This window comes from Coregonus lavaretus (assembly GCF_964263955.1).
Source record: "Coregonus lavaretus genome assembly, chromosome: 1".
NCBI lineage: Eukaryota > Metazoa > Chordata > Actinopteri > Salmoniformes > Salmonidae > Coregonus > Coregonus lavaretus.
In genome coordinates this window covers 83391208-83409897 of record NC_139988.1, presented here as the reverse complement: position 1 = coordinate 83409897, position 18690 = coordinate 83391208, and the positions used below count along the sequence as shown (strand labels likewise).

Below are 18690 nucleotides of genomic sequence, written 5' to 3'. Positions count from 1 at the left end.
TTAAGCAGGGGGACACGTCTACACTGCAGGATTTGAGTCCCTGGCGGCGTAGTGTGTTACTGATGGTAGGCTTTGTTACTTTGGTCCCAGCTCTCTGCAGGTCATTCACTAGGTCCCCCTGTGTGGTTCTGGGATTTTTGCTCACCGTTCTTGTGATCATTTTGACCCTACGGGGTGAGATCTTGCGTGGAGCCCCAGATCGAGGGAGATTATCAGTGGTCTTGTATGTCTTCCATTTCCTAATAATTGCTCCCACAGTTGATTTCTTCAAACCAAGCTGCTTACCTATTGCAGATTCAGTCTTCCCAGCCTGGTGCAGATCTACAATTTTGTTTCTGGTGTCCTTTGACAGCTCTTTGGTCTTGGCCATAGTGGAGTTTGGAGTGTGACTGTTTGAGGTTGTGGACAGGTGTCTTTTATACTGATAACAAGTTCAAACAGGTGTCATTAATACAGGTAACGAGTGGTGGACAGAGGAGCCTCTTAAAGAAGAAGTTACAGGTCTGTGAGAGCCAGAAATCTTGCTTGTTTGTAGGTGACCAAATACTTATTTTCCACCATAATTTGCAAATAAATTCATAAAAAATCCTACAATGTGATTTTCTGGAGAAAAAAAATCTCAATTTGTCTGTCATAGTTGACGTGTACCTATGATGAAAATTACAGGCCTCATCTTTTTAAGTGGGAGAACTTGTACAATTGGTGGCTGACTAAATACTATTTTCCCCCACTGTACTACTTCACTGTTGAAGCTAGGAATACAAGCATTTCGCTACACCCGCAATAACATCTGCTAAATGTGTATGTGACCAATAAAATGTGACTATGGCTTTTCAAGTCACCCAGCAGAGTTAGATTTAGGTAAATGTTGTGATTTTTAGCCATTCCTGAACCTGCGACCAAACCAAGCTACATATGGGCAGTAACAAAACAAGTGATCCAATGATTCGTTCTCTTCACAGTCAAATCTGCAGAGCTGGGATGATTGTATCCCCAATATATGTAACATTCTATTGATTGGAAGAATTTTGTATAATAATTTTAATTGAAAAACTCTGTTTTGAATCTTGGGTTGTTTTCATGCATGTTAGTACATCAGTGATTCCCCTAGTTAGCGACAAAATGTTGCTGTTTTAAAGCTAATTTCCTGCAATTCTACACATTTTGTCTTGGCTTATGCTATCTGAGTGACATTCTAACTAAATCAATGGGGGCCCCATGCCATTTTGGGAATTTTAGATTCTCCCTGACTGTCTAGTTTTACCATCTTGAAAATGTTATTTTATTATAATCACTATTGTTTGTGGGGGACGGCAACAATTTCAAATTTTGTTACTGTGACATTACATGCGAGGGTGACAAAAGGATTTAGTCTACAGGTTATTAAGTTAGATACTCTCCAGCACTAGCCTTCTAAACGTCAGAGCAGTGCAAGGAGCGGGTGCAGTCAGGAAAGCTGTGTTGTGATTGGCTCAGTAGCATAGGTATTATTAAAGGGTGTGGTACAGTATCTAGTATTGTATGTGGTTGTGCTCCCTCCATCCCTGACTCACAGTGCCTGCCCCTGTCAGTTAACCACTAGGTCTGCACACACCCTAGCCTTTTGAAGCACCAGGGCACTTTAATGGGCACAGTAATGACTGCTTTCCCAGAACATATGTTATTGATCTTTTACAGTTACTCTGCAGTAAAGGTTTGACTTTCTCATTAGCTCATATAGAATATTTACAGAAAGTAACCGACTTTGTCATTTATTTTACTGCATTTGATAGCCTTAAAGTCTACCTCCTGTATATTTAAATTTGTGTTAGAAATAACAGGTTTGGGGTGTTAACATTTTAGCACGAGATGTTCTCAAATCTTTCTTTCAATTTTTCCTCCTCTCTTGTTCTGTCTTGCCCTCCCACTCTACTCCTCCTCCCCTGTTCTCCTCCTCTTCTCTAATCGTCCATCTGTTTTTCTTTCCCTCTACAGCTCTGCCAGCCCTGCACACCCATGATCCAGAAGGCAGCTGATGGAAGATCCGGTTCCCAACGCGCCCACCATGGTCTCCAGGCTGCCCAAGTTTGGCTCGCGCCCCACGGCTGTGGCTGGCACCGCCCCACTGACCGTTGGGACCCATCACCACCCTGTCTCCAGCACCACGGGCAAAGGGTTACCCACTGCCACCACCAGGCAGAACGGGACAATCCGGATGCCCCCCTCCTCCTCTCTTAAGGGGAAAGGGGGAGAACCTGTGGAGAGGCAGGTGGACTCACGGGAGGAGGACAGAACTGGAGCTGGGCATCACCCCCGACAACCGCAGCACTTACCAATGGTGGTACGGGTGATTAAGAAGCCATCTACCATGCCTGCCACAGTTAAGGTACAGGGGTGTTCCTCCACCTTCCCCAGGACTATACGCTCCAGAACTGGGTCTCGCGGGGCCATCCTCAAACAGGCCTCGTCTGGACAGAGTCTCGGCAATGGCAAAGCGGGTCTCAACGGCCAGGTGGGTAGTGGTGGGCGGTCTGGGACTGGTTCACTCAGGCGGGGCCAGAGCCGTGGTTCTCCCCACAGCAACCTGACCAGCAGCCTGTCCCGCTCCCAGTCCAGCGACAGCCTGGAGACGGCCACAGAGGAGAACATGGTGCGTTCCCAGAGCCTCACCCACGTCAAGAGGATCCCCTCCCCCACCGTGCCACCCATCATCCGCTCCTACTCCTTCAACAGGGCCTCGGAGCTGACCAAGGAGCTGCCCAGGCCTCTAGCCAAGTCCCTGCTGGTCAAGACATCTCCCCTGACCAGACTGACCCCTGTGTTGAGTAGTGGGGGGAGAGGAAACGGCCTACATCTTAGTAAGGGTGGACCTAGACTAGTACCAGGCAGGGCTGAGGTGGGAACAACTAGCTGCATCTTGCCACCTATCACACTGAGGAAGTCCTTACTACCTAGTTCAGCCTCCTGCACCACCAAGCCTAAGGCCCTCAGCTACAGGCTCACACGACCCTCCCTCATCAAGCAGCCTCGCCCTGTCCTGGCCGCCACCTCCCAGAAGGTCCATGGCAACACAGAGGAAAGCGAGGGGAGGAGGAACTCGGTGGAGATGCCCCCTGTCACTCCAGACCCGACCAGCATCACTGACAGCCCAGGGAGCACCCCAGAGGGCCTGCTAGAGGAGCCTGTGGCCCTGAGTGTGGTCCATCCCCTGGGGGAAGGCCTGGAGGACATGTCACTCTCCTCCACCTCCTCCCTGGAGTGCAACGACACCAGCGAAGAGTACATGGACGATTTTGACAACCTGGGAAATGGAGGAGACGGCATTCTGCTGCTCCCTGCCCAGAACAGAGGGCTCGACCAATCACAGCCTGACTTGGATGATGATGACAATGCAGACGTCAACCGACGTCATGGTGGAACATCCATGACTGGCCTTCACAGCTTCCTGTCTAACAGTGTGGACTGGGCCAGGATGGGACTCACTGGTAGGATTTCACATTAATCCAAATAATTTACTTTAAAGACTAAGGGCCGGTTTCCCAGACACAGACACTGGCCCTAAATGACATACCATAATACTAACCAAAACAAATTAACCAATATTCCCTCAGTGATTTGGTAGCAGGTGAGTAACACCTCTGCCTTCTCCTCTCTGTTTTAGGGGGTAGAGGAGATTTAGGGGGGTTGTCTCGGCGTGCTAGCCAGGCCCTGTCCGGGGGTGCAGACTACCCCCTTGGCTCATCTCTGGACCTGTCCCCCTCAGACTCAGGCTCGGGGGGGACCTACATGTGGGACGAGGAGGGTCTGGAGCCCCTTGGGACCATCACACACCCCTGTGGGAGCTACGACTCAGACCTCAACAGCATGGTGGGTCTGGATAGAATACAATGTAATTTAATATAATACACTATATATACAAAGGTATGTGGACACCCCTTCAAATTAGTAGATTCGGCTATTTCAGCCACACCCATTGCTGACAGGTGTTTAAAATCGAGCACACCGCCATGCAATCTCCATAGACAAACATTGACAGTAGAATGGCCTTACTGAAGAGCTAAGTGACTTTCAACGTGGCACCGTCATACGATGCCACCTTTCCAACAAGTCAGTTTGTCAAATTTCTGCCCTGCTAGAGCTGGCTCGGTCAACTGTAAGTGCTGTTATTGTGAAGCTGAAACGTCTAGAAGCAACAACGGCTCAGCCGCGAAGTGGTAGGCCACACAAGATCACAGAACGGGACCACCGAGTTCTGAAGCGCGTAAAAATCGTCTGTCCTCGGTTGCAACACTCACTACCGAGTTCCAAACTGCCTCTGGAAGCAACGTCAGCACAAGAACTGTTCGTTGGGAGGTTCATGAAATGGGTTTCCATGGCCGAGCAGCCGCACACAAGCCTAAGATCACAATGTGCAATGTCGGCTGGAGTGGTGTAAAGCTCTCCGCCATTGGACTGTGGAGCAATGGAAACACGTTCTCTGGAGTGATGAATCACGCTTCACCGTCTGGCAGTCCGACGGACGAATCTGGGTTTGGTGGATGCCAGGAGAACGCTACCTGCCCGAATGCATAGTGCCAACTGTAAAGTTTGGTGGAGGAGGAATAATGGTCTGGGGCTGTTTTTCATGGTTCGGGCTAGGCCCCTTAGTTCCAGTGAAGGGAAATCTAAACACTACAGCCTACAATGACATTCTAGACGATTCTGTGCTTCCAACTTTGCAACGACAGTTTGGGGAAGGCCCTTTCCTGTTTCAGCATGACAATGCCCCTGTGCACAAAGTGAGGTCCATACAGGAATGTTTTGTTGATCGCTGTGGAAGAACTTGACTGGCCTGCACAGAGCCCTGACCTCAACCCCGTCGAACACCTTTGGGATGATTTGGAACGCCGACTGCGAGCCAGGCTTAAACGCCCAACATCAGTGCCCGACATCACTAATGCTCTTGTGGCTGAATGGAAGCAAGTCCCCGCAGGAATGTTCCAACATCTAGTGGAAAGCCTTCCCAGAAGAGTGGAGGCTGTTATAGCAGCAAAGGGGGGACCAACTCCATATTAATGCCCATGATTTTGGAATGAGATGTTAGACGAGCAGGTGTCCACATACTTTTGAACATGTAGTGTAGGTAAATGTCCTCCTTTGACCTGTGTGCTATGACAAAGTGACAACCTCCATCTTTAAATGTCAGAGCATGGTTGGTTGTGTGGTCTCTGCTTCACCACAATGACTGCTTTAGTTTCCCATTATAGTTATTTAGCTGAAAATGACGACAATGTATTCAACATTTATAGTGGGTTGACTGCAGAGAATATGGAACTGACAGCTCCCAACAGGATGGATTAAGATTTAATCCATCATCGGAATGGGAGGCGTCGCTCTTCAGTAGTACTTTGGTTCTATTGCACGTGCGTTGGAGAACAAGTAGGGTTTGTTTCTGTTTTACTGATTGCCTAATCCTCGCTTGCTGTCATAATGCGTTTAACCTTTGTCCAATGAACTTTTACTTTTACAGCTTTTTTTAATAGTCAGCATTTTACTTTCCCCGTTGCTGGAGTAGAAAACGTTCACCCTAGCTACTTCCCTTATGTGGATTATCCTGGGTGATTTGTATTCTAGAGGGTCGAAGGTTGTCTTGCTGACTTTGACCTTAATGAGCTCACTGCCTGGCGCTGTTTCTGTACGGGGTCTCTGCCTACAGTATCACTGTACCCAATCCTACGTCACTACTCAGGACTTTGACCTACAGGACAGGTCTTCAATGGTGCTGCTATTTCTGTGACCAGTGTACTGTATGCAGTCAGGGCTTTTGCCACCAATGGAACGCTCTGCTCCTGTACATGTGCAGCAAAGCTACATACAGTAGTTGTCATTTTTTCTCTGTTTGAATACTTTTTAAAGTGCATCCTTCCTTCCTTATTAACCACTGATCTGTAAGCGATTGCACAGTCTGCAGCCTATTGCTTTCACCAATCTCAGTTTGTCAGATCGGTGATTACATCAAGGAAGGAAGGAAGGCGATAGTGCGTTGTTCTGCCTTCGAACCTTGCTATCCGGGATCCTTGGGACGTCCAACTCTGACGTCACCCATTGAAGTTGACATTTAAAATGGTTAAGGTAAGGATTAGGGTGTGGACGTCCCAAGGATCCCGAATTGCACTAACCTTCTGTATTACCAATCTAAGAACCCAACTTCCTGGATTTCAGCAAATGAATCAGTGGAATTATGTTTAATTTGAGGGCAACTATTGGCTGTTGCCCCAGGTGATTTTCCCTGAAGGCTATCATATGTCCAGAAAGAAAGATGCAGCCCAGGACCAGAGGGAAGCAGAAGGATGATATTGCAGTCATTACTGTACAAAGCACTTCTCTGAAAAGTGCTGAATCATTAGGGCAGCGTTATTATAAGACAAGCGTCAATACACATTGCGGCGCTTGTCTCAGTCATTTGTTTTAGTTAGGTCATGCAAAATACCTGGATTTGTTCCTTTGCTTCTGCTTCTCTATTGGAAATGAAGTACTTACGGACCAGAACCTCTAAAAACCTGTTATGGGACTTGGTTCACAGCTCTGGGCCCGGTTTCCCGATAGTGATGGAACTTAGGTTTTAACGATGCATCTTTCCTACAACTGCCGAAGATGTAACATGCATTTCCCAAAACACCACGCTGAGAGTACGTTCATTAAGTGCGTTGTTGAGGCCCATGTCGATACTGATAGCATCGAAATACTGCACTGCTCTCGGATCAACGTTCTCCCTTTTCAATCTTACTTTAACATTAGAATTATTCCACAATACTGACGACGGATCAGCTCCTAGAGAGATATCACCTATGGCAACAAATATTGAGGCATCTTATTATAATGCGTATCCTATAATAATGCACTAAATCAAGATTTGGCACATCATTGCGCACCTTACACATTAAATATATTGAGGCAAATATTAGACAGTAGGCTAGCGTACAAATAGCTAAATAAAACTCAATTGAATTAACATGAAATTGATTTCAATATCATTCAAATATATAGCTCAATGTAGCCTATACTGTATTTGAAGCGTCTTCATATCCTTGTTATACAAAGAAATAGGCAACTTTGTATTTGTAGTCACTGTCTGAAGTTATCGGCGGTCACAGAAAGACAGATAAACATATTGATTTTGTGTTTAGTGGAGATATTCTGTGTATGAAGGGCAAAAAAACGTCTAACGACCTACTTAGCTGTTCTACAAGTGGTCTGGGGCAGTCGTTAAACAAGTGTTTTCAAGAGCAACTTTAGTAACGATGGTTTTGGGAAACAGCTCGGTGATTTTAAGGATGCTCCTACGAAGGTTCTAATGAATAACGTAACCTTAAGATGCTTTTGGGAAACTGGGGCCCTGGCCTATGTTTATCTATCTATCTCCCGGATTGCACTAACCTTCTGTATAACCAGTAAAAAGTTTGGACACACCTACTCATTCAAAGGTTTTTCTTTATTTGTACTATTTTCTCATGAGAGCCAGTTTCATCATAGCGATTGATGGTTTTTGCGACTGCACTTGAAGAAACGTTCAAAGTTCTTGAAATGTTCCGTATTGACTGACCTTCATGTCTTAAAGTAATGATGGACTGTCGTTTCTCTTTGCTTATTTGAGCTGTTCTTGCCATAATATGGACTTGGTCTTTTACCAAATAGGGCTATCTTCTGTATACCAACCCAACCTTGTCACACAACAACTGATTGGCTCAAACGCATTAAGAAGGAAAGAAATTCCACAAATTAACTTTTAACAAGGCACACCTGTTAATTGAAATGCATTCCAGGTGACTACCTCATGAAGCTGGTTGAGAGAATGGCAAGAGTGCAAAGCTGTCATCAAGGCAAAGGGTGGCTATTTGAAGAATCTCAAATATAAAATATATTTTGATTTGTTTTAACACTTTTTTTTGGTTACTACGTGATTCCATGTGTTATTTCATAGTTTTTATGTCTTCACTATGATACAATGTAAAAATAAAAACCCTTGAATGAGTAGGGGGGTCCAAACTTGGTGTGTGGTTTTTCAGCACAGCTGATCCAGCTCTTACTGTGATAGTTTGTATTTAGTCTGATAATGCGTGGATTTTCCAGGAAGAGCACCTTTTGGACTGCATAGACATATTATGACATAATTTGTCGACAGTTGTAAGAATCGTTTTGAGTCAAACAGTTGTGACCCACGTCATCTAATAACATTAGCCTATAATCATCTCTTGGATTGGGATCTCATAATATTTTAATATTTGAATGCAGCTGATCAGAGCCATAGACAGACTGTTGTACAATAGATGCATATCTGTTGGTAAGTTTAAAGTGGTACTTGAGCAGCCTCTACTGGAGACTGTAAGCACTGCAACTGTTACGCTCAGCACCGTAGGCTTTTACAGTATGCTGTCTCACTGCAGTGCAGAATAATCCAGCTAGAGGGTAGCATAGGGTTAGATGTTTAGCAACAAAACAGAGTCTTGCGCAACAATGGGGCAAAACAGACGGAGTTGGCTTAGGTCAGTGGTCACCAACCTTTTCTGAGTCAAGATCACTTTGAGTCAAAATGCAAGCCGCGATATACCGCTCAGAAAAAAAAAAAAAAAAAAAAAAAACGTGCCTTAAACATGAGCCTATGCAACATTAACCAATTAAAAACAGTTCTGTAGCAATTAGGTTTGTGCAGTAGGCTATAGGCCCAATATATTATCACTGCATATTGGCTATGCTTGAATTGCCCTGCCAATGTTGTTCTTTTCAGAATACAGGACTAAGATTGAATTGTACTACATCGGCTCTGACACTTGTCGGATGTGGCAGGGCTTGCAAACTATTACAGACTGCAAAGGGAAGCACAGCCGTGAGCTGCCCAGTGATACAAGCCTACCAGACAAGCTAAATTACTTCAATGCTCGCTTCGAGGCAAGCAACACTGAAGCATGCATGAGAGCATCAGCTGTTCCGGACGACTGTGTGATCACACTCTCCGTAGCCGATGTGAGTAAGACCTTTTAAACAGGTAAACATTCACAAGGCCGCTGGGCCGGACGGATTACCAGGACGTGTACTCTGAGCATGCACTGACCAACTGGCAAGTGTCTTCACTGAGTCTGTAATACCAACATGTTTCAAGCAGACCACCATAGTCCCTGTGCCCAAGAACACTAAGGTAACCTGCCTAAATGACTACCGACCCGTAGCACTCACGTCTGTAGCCATGAAGTGCTTTGAAAGGCTGGTCACGGCTCACATCAACACCATCATCCCAGAAACCCTATACCCATTCCAATTTGCATACCGCCCCAACAGATCCACAGATGATGCAATCTCTATTGCACTCCACACTGCCCTTTCCCACCTGGACAAAAGGAAAACCTACGTGAGAATTATATTCATTGACTACAGCTCCGCGTTCAAGATTGCCGACAACACAACAGTGGTAGGCCTGATCACCGACAAATATGAGACAGCCTATAGGGAGGAGGTCAGAGACTGGCCGTGTGATGCCAGGATAACAACCTCTTCCTCAACGTGACCAAGACAAAGGAGATGATTGTGAACTTATTTTTCTTAACTGCATTGTTGGTTAAGGGCTTGTAAGCATTTCACTGTAAGGTCTACACCTGTTGTATTCGGCGCATGTGACAAATACAATTTGATTTGATATTTGTTGAGTCTATCTCTAGTCATGTCATGTTAAAAGTTTTGAAATCTCAGTCTCAATTTTGCTGTGCGTTGGAGGCTTATTTTTACAGTATGGCTCGAGGAAACTGTGCAGACACGGTGATCTGAGCTATCTGATTGGCCAGCGGTAGACCTATAGGTGCACTTGATGTTCTCTCTCGCCTGCTGGGTAGGCGGAGTTCTATCTTCAGACACATGAAATGGTTCATAATTGGAACACTGTGCCTTCCCGGCGCTGGTGAATCAAGTACACCTACCGTGAATAGTAGGAAATAAATATTAAAAAATATGAACGCAAAGCTTTATCGTTTTTTTTTTTTTTTACAGATATGTTTGGCGATCGACCAGTCGGTCGCGATAGACTTGTTGGTGACCACTGCCTTAGGTTGGCGACAACATGTAAGCTATATTTCGTCTCCAATGTTTATTGAAAACAAATACACTTGCCTAAAGAGCACTTGTTGTCTCAGATACATCGGTACAGTTGTTGACATGAAATCAGTCGAAACACCCCAAAACAAGACATGGTATCAATAACAAGATGAAACGAGCTGAAACAAGCCACTAATGATTCCCCACATGGCAGCTTCTTGTTATTGTTGCTAGCAATCTGGCCATCCAGAAATACAACAACATGCTGACTTCTGCCCCATGGAAGCGCGTACATTGTTTTCATTAAGTTGTCAGCTAACCCATCTATTGATCAGCAAGTGTATTCACAGTTCACACACAGTATGACCAAAGACAGTACAGTATGAAGATAGACTAAAACTGCTTCTCCAATAGAAATCCCCGATCACGTTTGTAGGCGATGCCATGGCGACGTTGGCTAGCCAAGCTCATGCGTCATCGGGTCTAAAGGTAGTGTCGCGCCGAATTGCGCATGTGCAGGACGTCAAATCAAAGTTACTCCTTCGATATAAAGTTTTGGACTAAAATGAAAACGTGTCAGTTTGTCACTTTCTCGAGGTTGGTGTAATAACATGTTAAACTACTTAAGACATTGGCTCGAATCTAGGTTGTGCCTTTAGATTTCGAGAAAATTAACTAAGGAATAATTTTTCTCTTCTCTCATTGACTTCTCAAACCCCGGCTTGGTCTGTTTTGCAAGCGTTCCCGGAAGTCTCGCGATGTTGCGCCTCTGTTTAGAAACTCTGTGGTATTACTGTCAGTAAATATGTGTCAGATGAGATGTATTAGTTTACAGTGCCTTCAGAAAGTATATACCCCTTGACTTTTTCCACATTTTGTTGTTATAGCCTGAATTTATAGCGGATTTTATATATATATATATATATATATATATATATATATATTAGTCGTTTTTTTAAAGTTTTTTTTTCTCTCACTGGCCTACACACAATACCCCATAATGTCAAAGTGGATTTATGTTTTTAGATTATTTTTTAAAACAAATTAATACAAAACGAAAAGCTGAAATGTCTTGAGTCAATAAGTATTCAACCCCTTTGTTATGGCAAGCCTAAATAAGTTCAGGAGTAAAAATGTCCTTAACAAGTCACAAAATAAGTTGCATGGACTCACTGTGTGCAATAGTAGTGTTTAACATGCTTTTTGAATGACTACTTATCTGTGAGGTCCCTCAGTCGAGCAGTGAATTTCCAACACAGATTCAACCACAAAGACCAGGGAGGTTTTCCAATGCCTCACAAAGAAGGGCACCTATTGGTAGATGAAAATAGAAAAATAACCAGACACTGAATATCCCATTGAGCATGATGAAGTTATTAATTACACTTTGGATGGTGTATCGATACACCCAGTCACTACAAAGATACAGGCATCCTTCCTAACACATTTGCCGGAGAGGAAGGAAACCACTCAGGGATTTCACCATTTGGCAAACAGTTAGTTTAATGATTGTGATAGGAGAAAACTGAAGATGGATCAGCAACAATGTAGTTACTCCACAATACTAATCTAATTGACAGAGTGAAAAGAAGGAAGCCTGTACAGAATACAAATATTCCTAAACATGCATCCTGTTTTTAACAAGGCACTAAAGTAATACTGCAAAAAATGTGGCAAAGCAATTAACTTTTTGTCCTGAATACAACATGTTATGTTTGAAGCAAATCCAATACAACACATTGAGTACCACTCTCCATATTTTCAAGCATAGTGATGGCTGCATCATGTTATGGGTATAATTGTAATCGTGTGGAGTTTTTCCAGGATAAAAATGAAACTGAATGGAGCTTAGCACAGGCAAAATCCTAGAGGAAAAGCTGGTTCAGTCTGCTTTCCACCAGACACTGGGAGACAAATTCACCTTTCAGCAGGACGATAACCTTAAACACAAGGCCAAATCTACACTGGAGTTGCTTACCAAGATGACAGTGAATGTTCCTGAGTGGCATAGTTACAGTTTTGACTTAAATCTGCTTGAAAATCTAGAGACTTGAAAATGGTTGTCTAGCAATGGTCAACAACTAATTTGACAGAGCTTGAAACATTTTGTAAATAATTACGTGCAAATATTGTACCATCCAGGTGTGCAAAGCTCTTAGAGACTTACTCACAGCTGTAATCGCTGCCAAAGGTGATTCTAACATGTATTGACTCAGGGGTGTGAATACTTATGTAAGTTAGATATTTCATTTTCATGTTCAATAAATGTGCAAACATTTCTAAAAACATGTTTTCACTTTGTCATTATGGGGTATTGTGTGTAGATGGGTGAGAAAAAAACATATTTAATCGATTTTGAATTCAGGCTGGAACACAAGAAAATGTGGAATAAGTCAAGGGGTATGAATACTTTCTGAAGGCGCTGTACATTTATTGGTAATGCTGTAAGATACAGGAATAATACTTCTACTGACCTCAACCACGGAAGCACTGGTGAAACTTCAGAAATGAATTCAGAGTAAGAAACAGAGAAAGAAACCGTTATGGGAGATTCCTTCAGAGTGATTCCTCATGAAACACAGACCCCAAAAAATATTTTGGGGATTTTCACTAAGTGCAATCCGTAGAATAGTTGGAGAAAGGATTGTTGACATATGTTTGACATTTGTATCTAAAAGCATAATTGAGAAATAATTGCTCAAAGGTGGCATATTTATGAAATGTTGGCCTTACCCAGGCCACCTTTAAGACTCCATAGTGTTTCATCTATAGATGCTACAAAGCAAACATTACGTTTTACCGCTTGCTCTGTAATACGAGTAGTATTTAGATTTCCATAATTTTTTTAAACATACATATATGAATATTGAAAGTATACCATTCTTGATTTGGCAATTTTTTATACATATTATTGAACATAATATACTCTATGGGCATATCAAAGTTCCAGAGTGAGATCTCTGCTAGTTTTAGAGTTATGATTCTATTTGTAAACATTACCAACAAAGTGAATGTGAAAATGGTTTCAAAATGGTCGTCCTCTGCTGGTGATTTGCAGGATGTGCAATGATACAAGTAAAAGGAAGGTTGTGATTGGTTACCAACTATGCCAATTTCTCTGTATAAAATGCGCCATAACTTTAAAACTAGCAGCGATCCCACTTTGGAATTTTGATATGCCGGAAGAGTATATTATGTTCAACAATGGTCCTCTGTAGCTCAGCTGGTAGAGCACGGCGCTTGTAACGCCAAGGTAGTGGGTTCGATCCCCGGGACCACCCATACACAAAAAATGTATGCACGCATGACTGTAAGTCGCTTTGGATAAAAGCGTTTGCTAAATGGCATATTATATTATAACAATATATTGAAAAATGTGCCTACATTTTATAAATATGCCAACTTTTTGTCTGGGTTATGTGAGGATTCACTCTTCAATTTTCAGATTCATCCCTGTGGTCTGAACTTGAACAGGCAAGGCGGGTTTCAGATGAGTACATGCTGGGGCAACCTAAGGAAACGTAGCAGTGAGCTCATTATAGAGAGGGAATGAACTCGAGAGAGATAGAAAGGAGAGATGGGGAGAAAGGCAGGGAACAGGAAGTAAGTGGTTGAAAAGTAGGGAGCTCGATGGAGGGATGGGGGAAGAGAGAGAGACCGATGGAGAGACCGACGGAGCGCGAGGAGATTAACAGAGGGTTGGAGACAGATGGAGACAGATAGAGACAGACCCGGGCAGACAGCGACAGACGGCGACACAGACAGAGACAGACCCAGACAGACGGGCAGAGAGAGAGAGAGAGAGAGAACCAAGCCCTCTAAAACTGTCATGTCTGCAGCTCCGGGAATTGCCTTCCTAACAAAAATTGAATTTATTATGAATATCTGCGGGGGTATTAAAGTCAAATAAGTTTAATTATGTCTGTGGTTGTGACATGATCGGGCCCCAAGCCGCACTCACCCAGTGGCGGCGGCTGCATCGGTTTCTTCAGAGGCTTGTGATTAGCTTTGAAAAATGAAGGCCTCCTGTGCTGCTCTCTTTTAACGAGGACAGAGAGAGCAGTGGTGCTTCGTTAGGGACTGAGAGAGTTGTGTGTTAGTTAAAGATCCGGCCCCGGAAGCGTGATTTATTCAGCCGCAGCTATTTGATAGCCTTCCTCGCTCCTGCAGGGAGCCCGCTGTCATCATTATACAGTGACTGCTCTTAGAAATACTACTAGAATAATTTTCAACCAGGCTGAGGTATTTGATTAGATTTTTCATTATATTACATCAGTCTGTGGCAAAAGCACACCCAACATTCACATGACCATCTGCTGACCAATGTCGACACACACACACAGAGGCCGGACGACTGGATGCTCATTCAATCCAGGATCCAGTGGAGTGTTAAAGGTCCAATGCAGCCGTTTTTCCATTTCTTGGTAACAATTCAGTAGCTTACTGTGATTTGTTTTCAATTAAAATGGTCAAAAAGAAACAAAAATAACACAGTACCAGTCAAAAGTTTGGACACCTACTCATTCCAGGGTTTTTCTTTATTTTTTAAAACTATTTTCTACATTGTAGAATAATAGTGAAGACATCTAAATGATGACATAACACATATGGAATCATGTAGTAACCAAAAACGTGTTAAACAAATATATTTTAGATTCTTCAAAGTAGCCACCCTTTGCCTTGACAGCTTTGCACACTCTTGGCATTCTCTCAACCAGCTTCACCTAGAATGCTTTTCCAACAGTCTTGAAGGAGTTCCCACATATGCGGAGCACTTGTTGGCTGCTTTTCCTTCATTCTGAGGTCCAAACCATCTCAATTGGGTTGAGGTCGGGTGATTGTTGAGGCCAGGTCATCTGATTCAGCACTCCATCACTCTCCTTCTTGGTCAAATAGCCTTTACACAGCCTGGAGGTGTGTTGGGTCATTGTCCTGTTGAAAAACAAATGATAGTCCCACTAAGCCCAAACCAGATGGGATGCCATATTGCTGCAGAATGCTGTGGAAGCCATGCTGATTAAGTGTGCCTTGAATTGTAAATATATCACAGACAGTGTCACCAGCAAAGCACCCTCACACCACCACCTCAACATCAATTTTTGACTGGTACTACTACACACACACACACACACACGGAAAGTATTCAGACCCCTTCCATTTTTCCACATTTTGTTACGATACAGCCTTGTTCTAAAATTGATTTAAATACATTTTTTCCCCTCATCAATCTACACACACTACCCCATAAGGACAGAGAAAACAGGTTTTTAGAAATGTTTACATTTTTTAGATAAGTATTCAGACCCTTTGCTATGAGACTCGAAATTGAGCTCAGGTGCATCCTGTTTCCATTGGTCATCTTTGAGACGTTTCTACAACTTGATTGGAGTCCACCTGTGGTAAATTTAATTGATTGGACATGATTTGGAAAGGCACACACATGTCTATATAAGGTCCCACAGTTGACAGTGCATGTCATAGCAAAAACCAAGCCATGAGGTCAAAGGAATTCTCCGTAGAGCTCCGAGACAGGATTGTGTCGAGGCACAGATCTGGGGAAGGGTACCAAAATGTTTCTGCAGTGTCCCCAAGAACACAGTGCCCTCCATCATTCTTAAATGAATGAAGTTTGGAACCATCAAGGGCAGGCCGCCCGGCCAAACTGAGCGATCGGGGGAGAAGGGCCTTGGTCAGGGAGGTGATCAAGAACCCGATGGTCACTCTGACAGAGCTCCAGAGTTTCTCTGTGGAGATTGGAGAACCTTCCAGAAGGACAACCATCTCTGCAGCACTCCTCAGTAAAGGCACATGACAGCCCGCTTGTAGTTTTCCTAAAGGACTCTCAGACCATGAGAAAAAAACATGATGAAACCAAGATTGAACTCTTTGGCCTGAATGCCAAGCGTCACGCCTGGAGGAAACCTGGCACTATCCCTACGGTGAAGCATGGTGGTGGCAGCATCATGCTGTGGGGATGTTGTTAGCAGCAGGTACTGGGAGTCTAGTCAGGTTTGAGGGAAAGATGAATGGAGCAAAGTACAGCGAGATCCTTGATGAAAACCTGCTCCACAGGACCTCAGACTGGGGCAGAGGTTCACCTTCCAACAGGACAAAGACCCTAAGCCCACAGCGAAGACAACGCAGGAGTGGCTTCAGGAGTGTCCTTTAGTGGCCCAGCCAGAGCCCGGACATGAACCCGATCAAACATCTCTGGAGAGACCTGAAAATAGCTGTGTAGCGACGCTCCCCATCCAACCTGACCGAGCTTGAGAGGATCTGCAGAGAAGAATGGGAGAAACTCCCCAAATACAGGTGTGCCAAGCTTGTAGTGTCATACCCAAGAAGGGTCTGAATACTTATGTAAATGTGATATTTCCATTTTGTTATTTTTAATACATTTGCAAACAATTCTAAAAACCAGTTTTTGCTTTGTCATTATGGGGTATTGTGTGTAGATTGATGAGGGGAAGAAAAACAATTCAATCAATTTTAGAATAAGTCTGTAACGTAACAAAAACGTCAAGGTGGTCCAGGCTGCGTCCCATATCCTGCTCTGTCACCCTCCGTGTGGGGATGTCCGTTATGCTCAGGCTACATCAGCCCCGCTGAGCCTTCCTTCCGCTGAGCACTCATTTCCTCACAGCAGCGGCACTGCTCAACATCAGCTCGCTAAACCGCCAAAGACAAAGCACATCTGGGCCAGATCTAGCTTCAATAGATCGAAATGTATCGATGCAGTGTTTCAGTGTACAAGGCTGTGATGTTCTATTCACATGGTTTTATTGGGACATACAGCATACAGATTCACAGATCACGTCAGGTAGCAACAATAGAGGAGGTAGTCTGTATGCTTTGAAAGCCAATTCATATGTTGACAATGACTTCGCATGATAACCACTGAACACTAGACACCATAAATGCCCATCGGAGACAACTATTGATTTGACTCTTCTGTTCTTGTCCCCAGAAGGTATTGTTGTCATGTTGCTTACATTGCTTGTGGGAGACTCCTATTATAGTAGTACAAGGGTGCTGTAAATAAAACGTGTGCAGACAGGCCACAGGGTGGCAGTGTTGGTCCAAGATGGGTGTGATGGCTGGTGAAGTCTATAGGCCTGCAGGCTGGGGTAGGTATATAGGTGTGTCACCATCGCCCTCATTCATGCTTCTCCTCACAGCTCAGATCCCCCTCACCCATCCCCTTATCCTCGCTCACTCTCTCTTGCTCTCTCTGACACACACACACACACACACACACACACACACACACACACACACACACACACACACGTTTTGTTCTTCTGTCCTTGTGGGGACATAACATTATTTCCTTTCCTATTTTCCCTTACCTTAACCCCTAACCCTAAACCGAATCCCTTACCGTAACTCTATTTGTAATCCGTACACTAAACCTAACCCCTAAGCTTAAAATAGCCTTTGTCCTCATGGGGAGTTTCTCCTCTATAATCATCCCCACTGCTAGAGCAGAGAATATGCAGGCGGAGCACATTATGTCCAGAAGAACAGGGCGAACTCCATCCAGTGTGAAGAACAGGGCGAACTCCATCCAGTGTGAAGAACAGGGCGAACTCCATCCAGTGTGAGGCACTGGGCTAACTCCATCCAGTGTGAGGCACTGGGCGAACTCCAGTGTGTCTGGTGAGACTCATTGTTCTCCGTATTGTTTCACACTTTTTGGAGTTCCTTGGACTTTGTCTCTCTCATATAAATAAAGCCACCAAGTTGCATGGCATTGGCAATGCTCGGAAATTCTGCAGAGGAATATACGCTGAAAATATGATCACAAATGTTTTTCCTCTGCAATGCGCCTGTATTCCAACAGCAACCATAGCCAGTGTAATGTCCACCTGCCCTTGTGGTTTTGTAAAAGACAACAGACCATATCTAGTGAAGGATACCAAGTACAGTAGCAGCAAATATAGTTGCGTGTAATTCATCCAAGGTCAAAAACCTGGCCCCAAGCCCCTAAATATTTCCCTCTCCTTGCAGTGTGCTGATGACCCAGAACCTCTCTTCCTCCTCTGCATCTCGCTCTCTTCTCCCCCCACCGAGATTCCTCCCAGATCATCACAGAGAGACTGCCAGAAGCCTGCTCTTTTAATCCATCCCTGCACTGAATCTCAAATCTATGCTCTCTGGGTCTCTCTTGGCCTAGTGTTCCTAATGGGCTCTTGATTAGCCGGTGAAGGTGGCAGCCTCTAGGTGTCTTTGTTTTAGTCATTAGGCTAAACTGAGCCTCAGTCAGCCTATTGTGTCAGTGCTAAATATGTCATGTTTACTGTGCATTAGAGACCTGGATGTACTGTGTGATGGGTGGATTGCATGCATTGAAAATCTACAGCGTACAATAGAACCCATTACTGCACAGAACACACTCTGTAATTCACTCAGAAATAATGCATATTCTTAGCTCATCGTTCACCATTTCAATGTATAGCCCCAATATAGTCTTATGAGAATGAAAGGAGAGCTAGGCTACGCTGTAATGGCTGTAAGGCAAAAACAACCTCCATTATAAGCTTTATGTATTCATAGTTTTTCCTATTTTGTTGCATTACAACCTGTAATTTAAAATGATTTTTATTTGGATTTCATGTAATGGACATACACAAAATAGTCCAAATTGGTGAA

General features: G+C 43.9%; 1 protein-coding gene across 1 annotated transcript in view; it reads left to right on the top strand.

Moving 5' to 3' along the window:
- Positions 1–18690, top strand: part of ccser2b (coiled-coil serine-rich protein 2b) — a 118262-nt gene that overhangs the window by 27310 nt on the left and 72262 nt on the right. Inside the window, exons 2-3 of the mRNA XM_084179025.1 lie at positions 1975–3464; positions 3641–3846. Coding sequence (XP_084035151.1) covers positions 2015–3464; positions 3641–3846 — 1656 coding nt within the window. The 5' untranslated portion in view covers positions 1975–2014. The remainder of the gene's footprint in view (positions 1–1974; positions 3465–3640; positions 3847–18690) is intronic.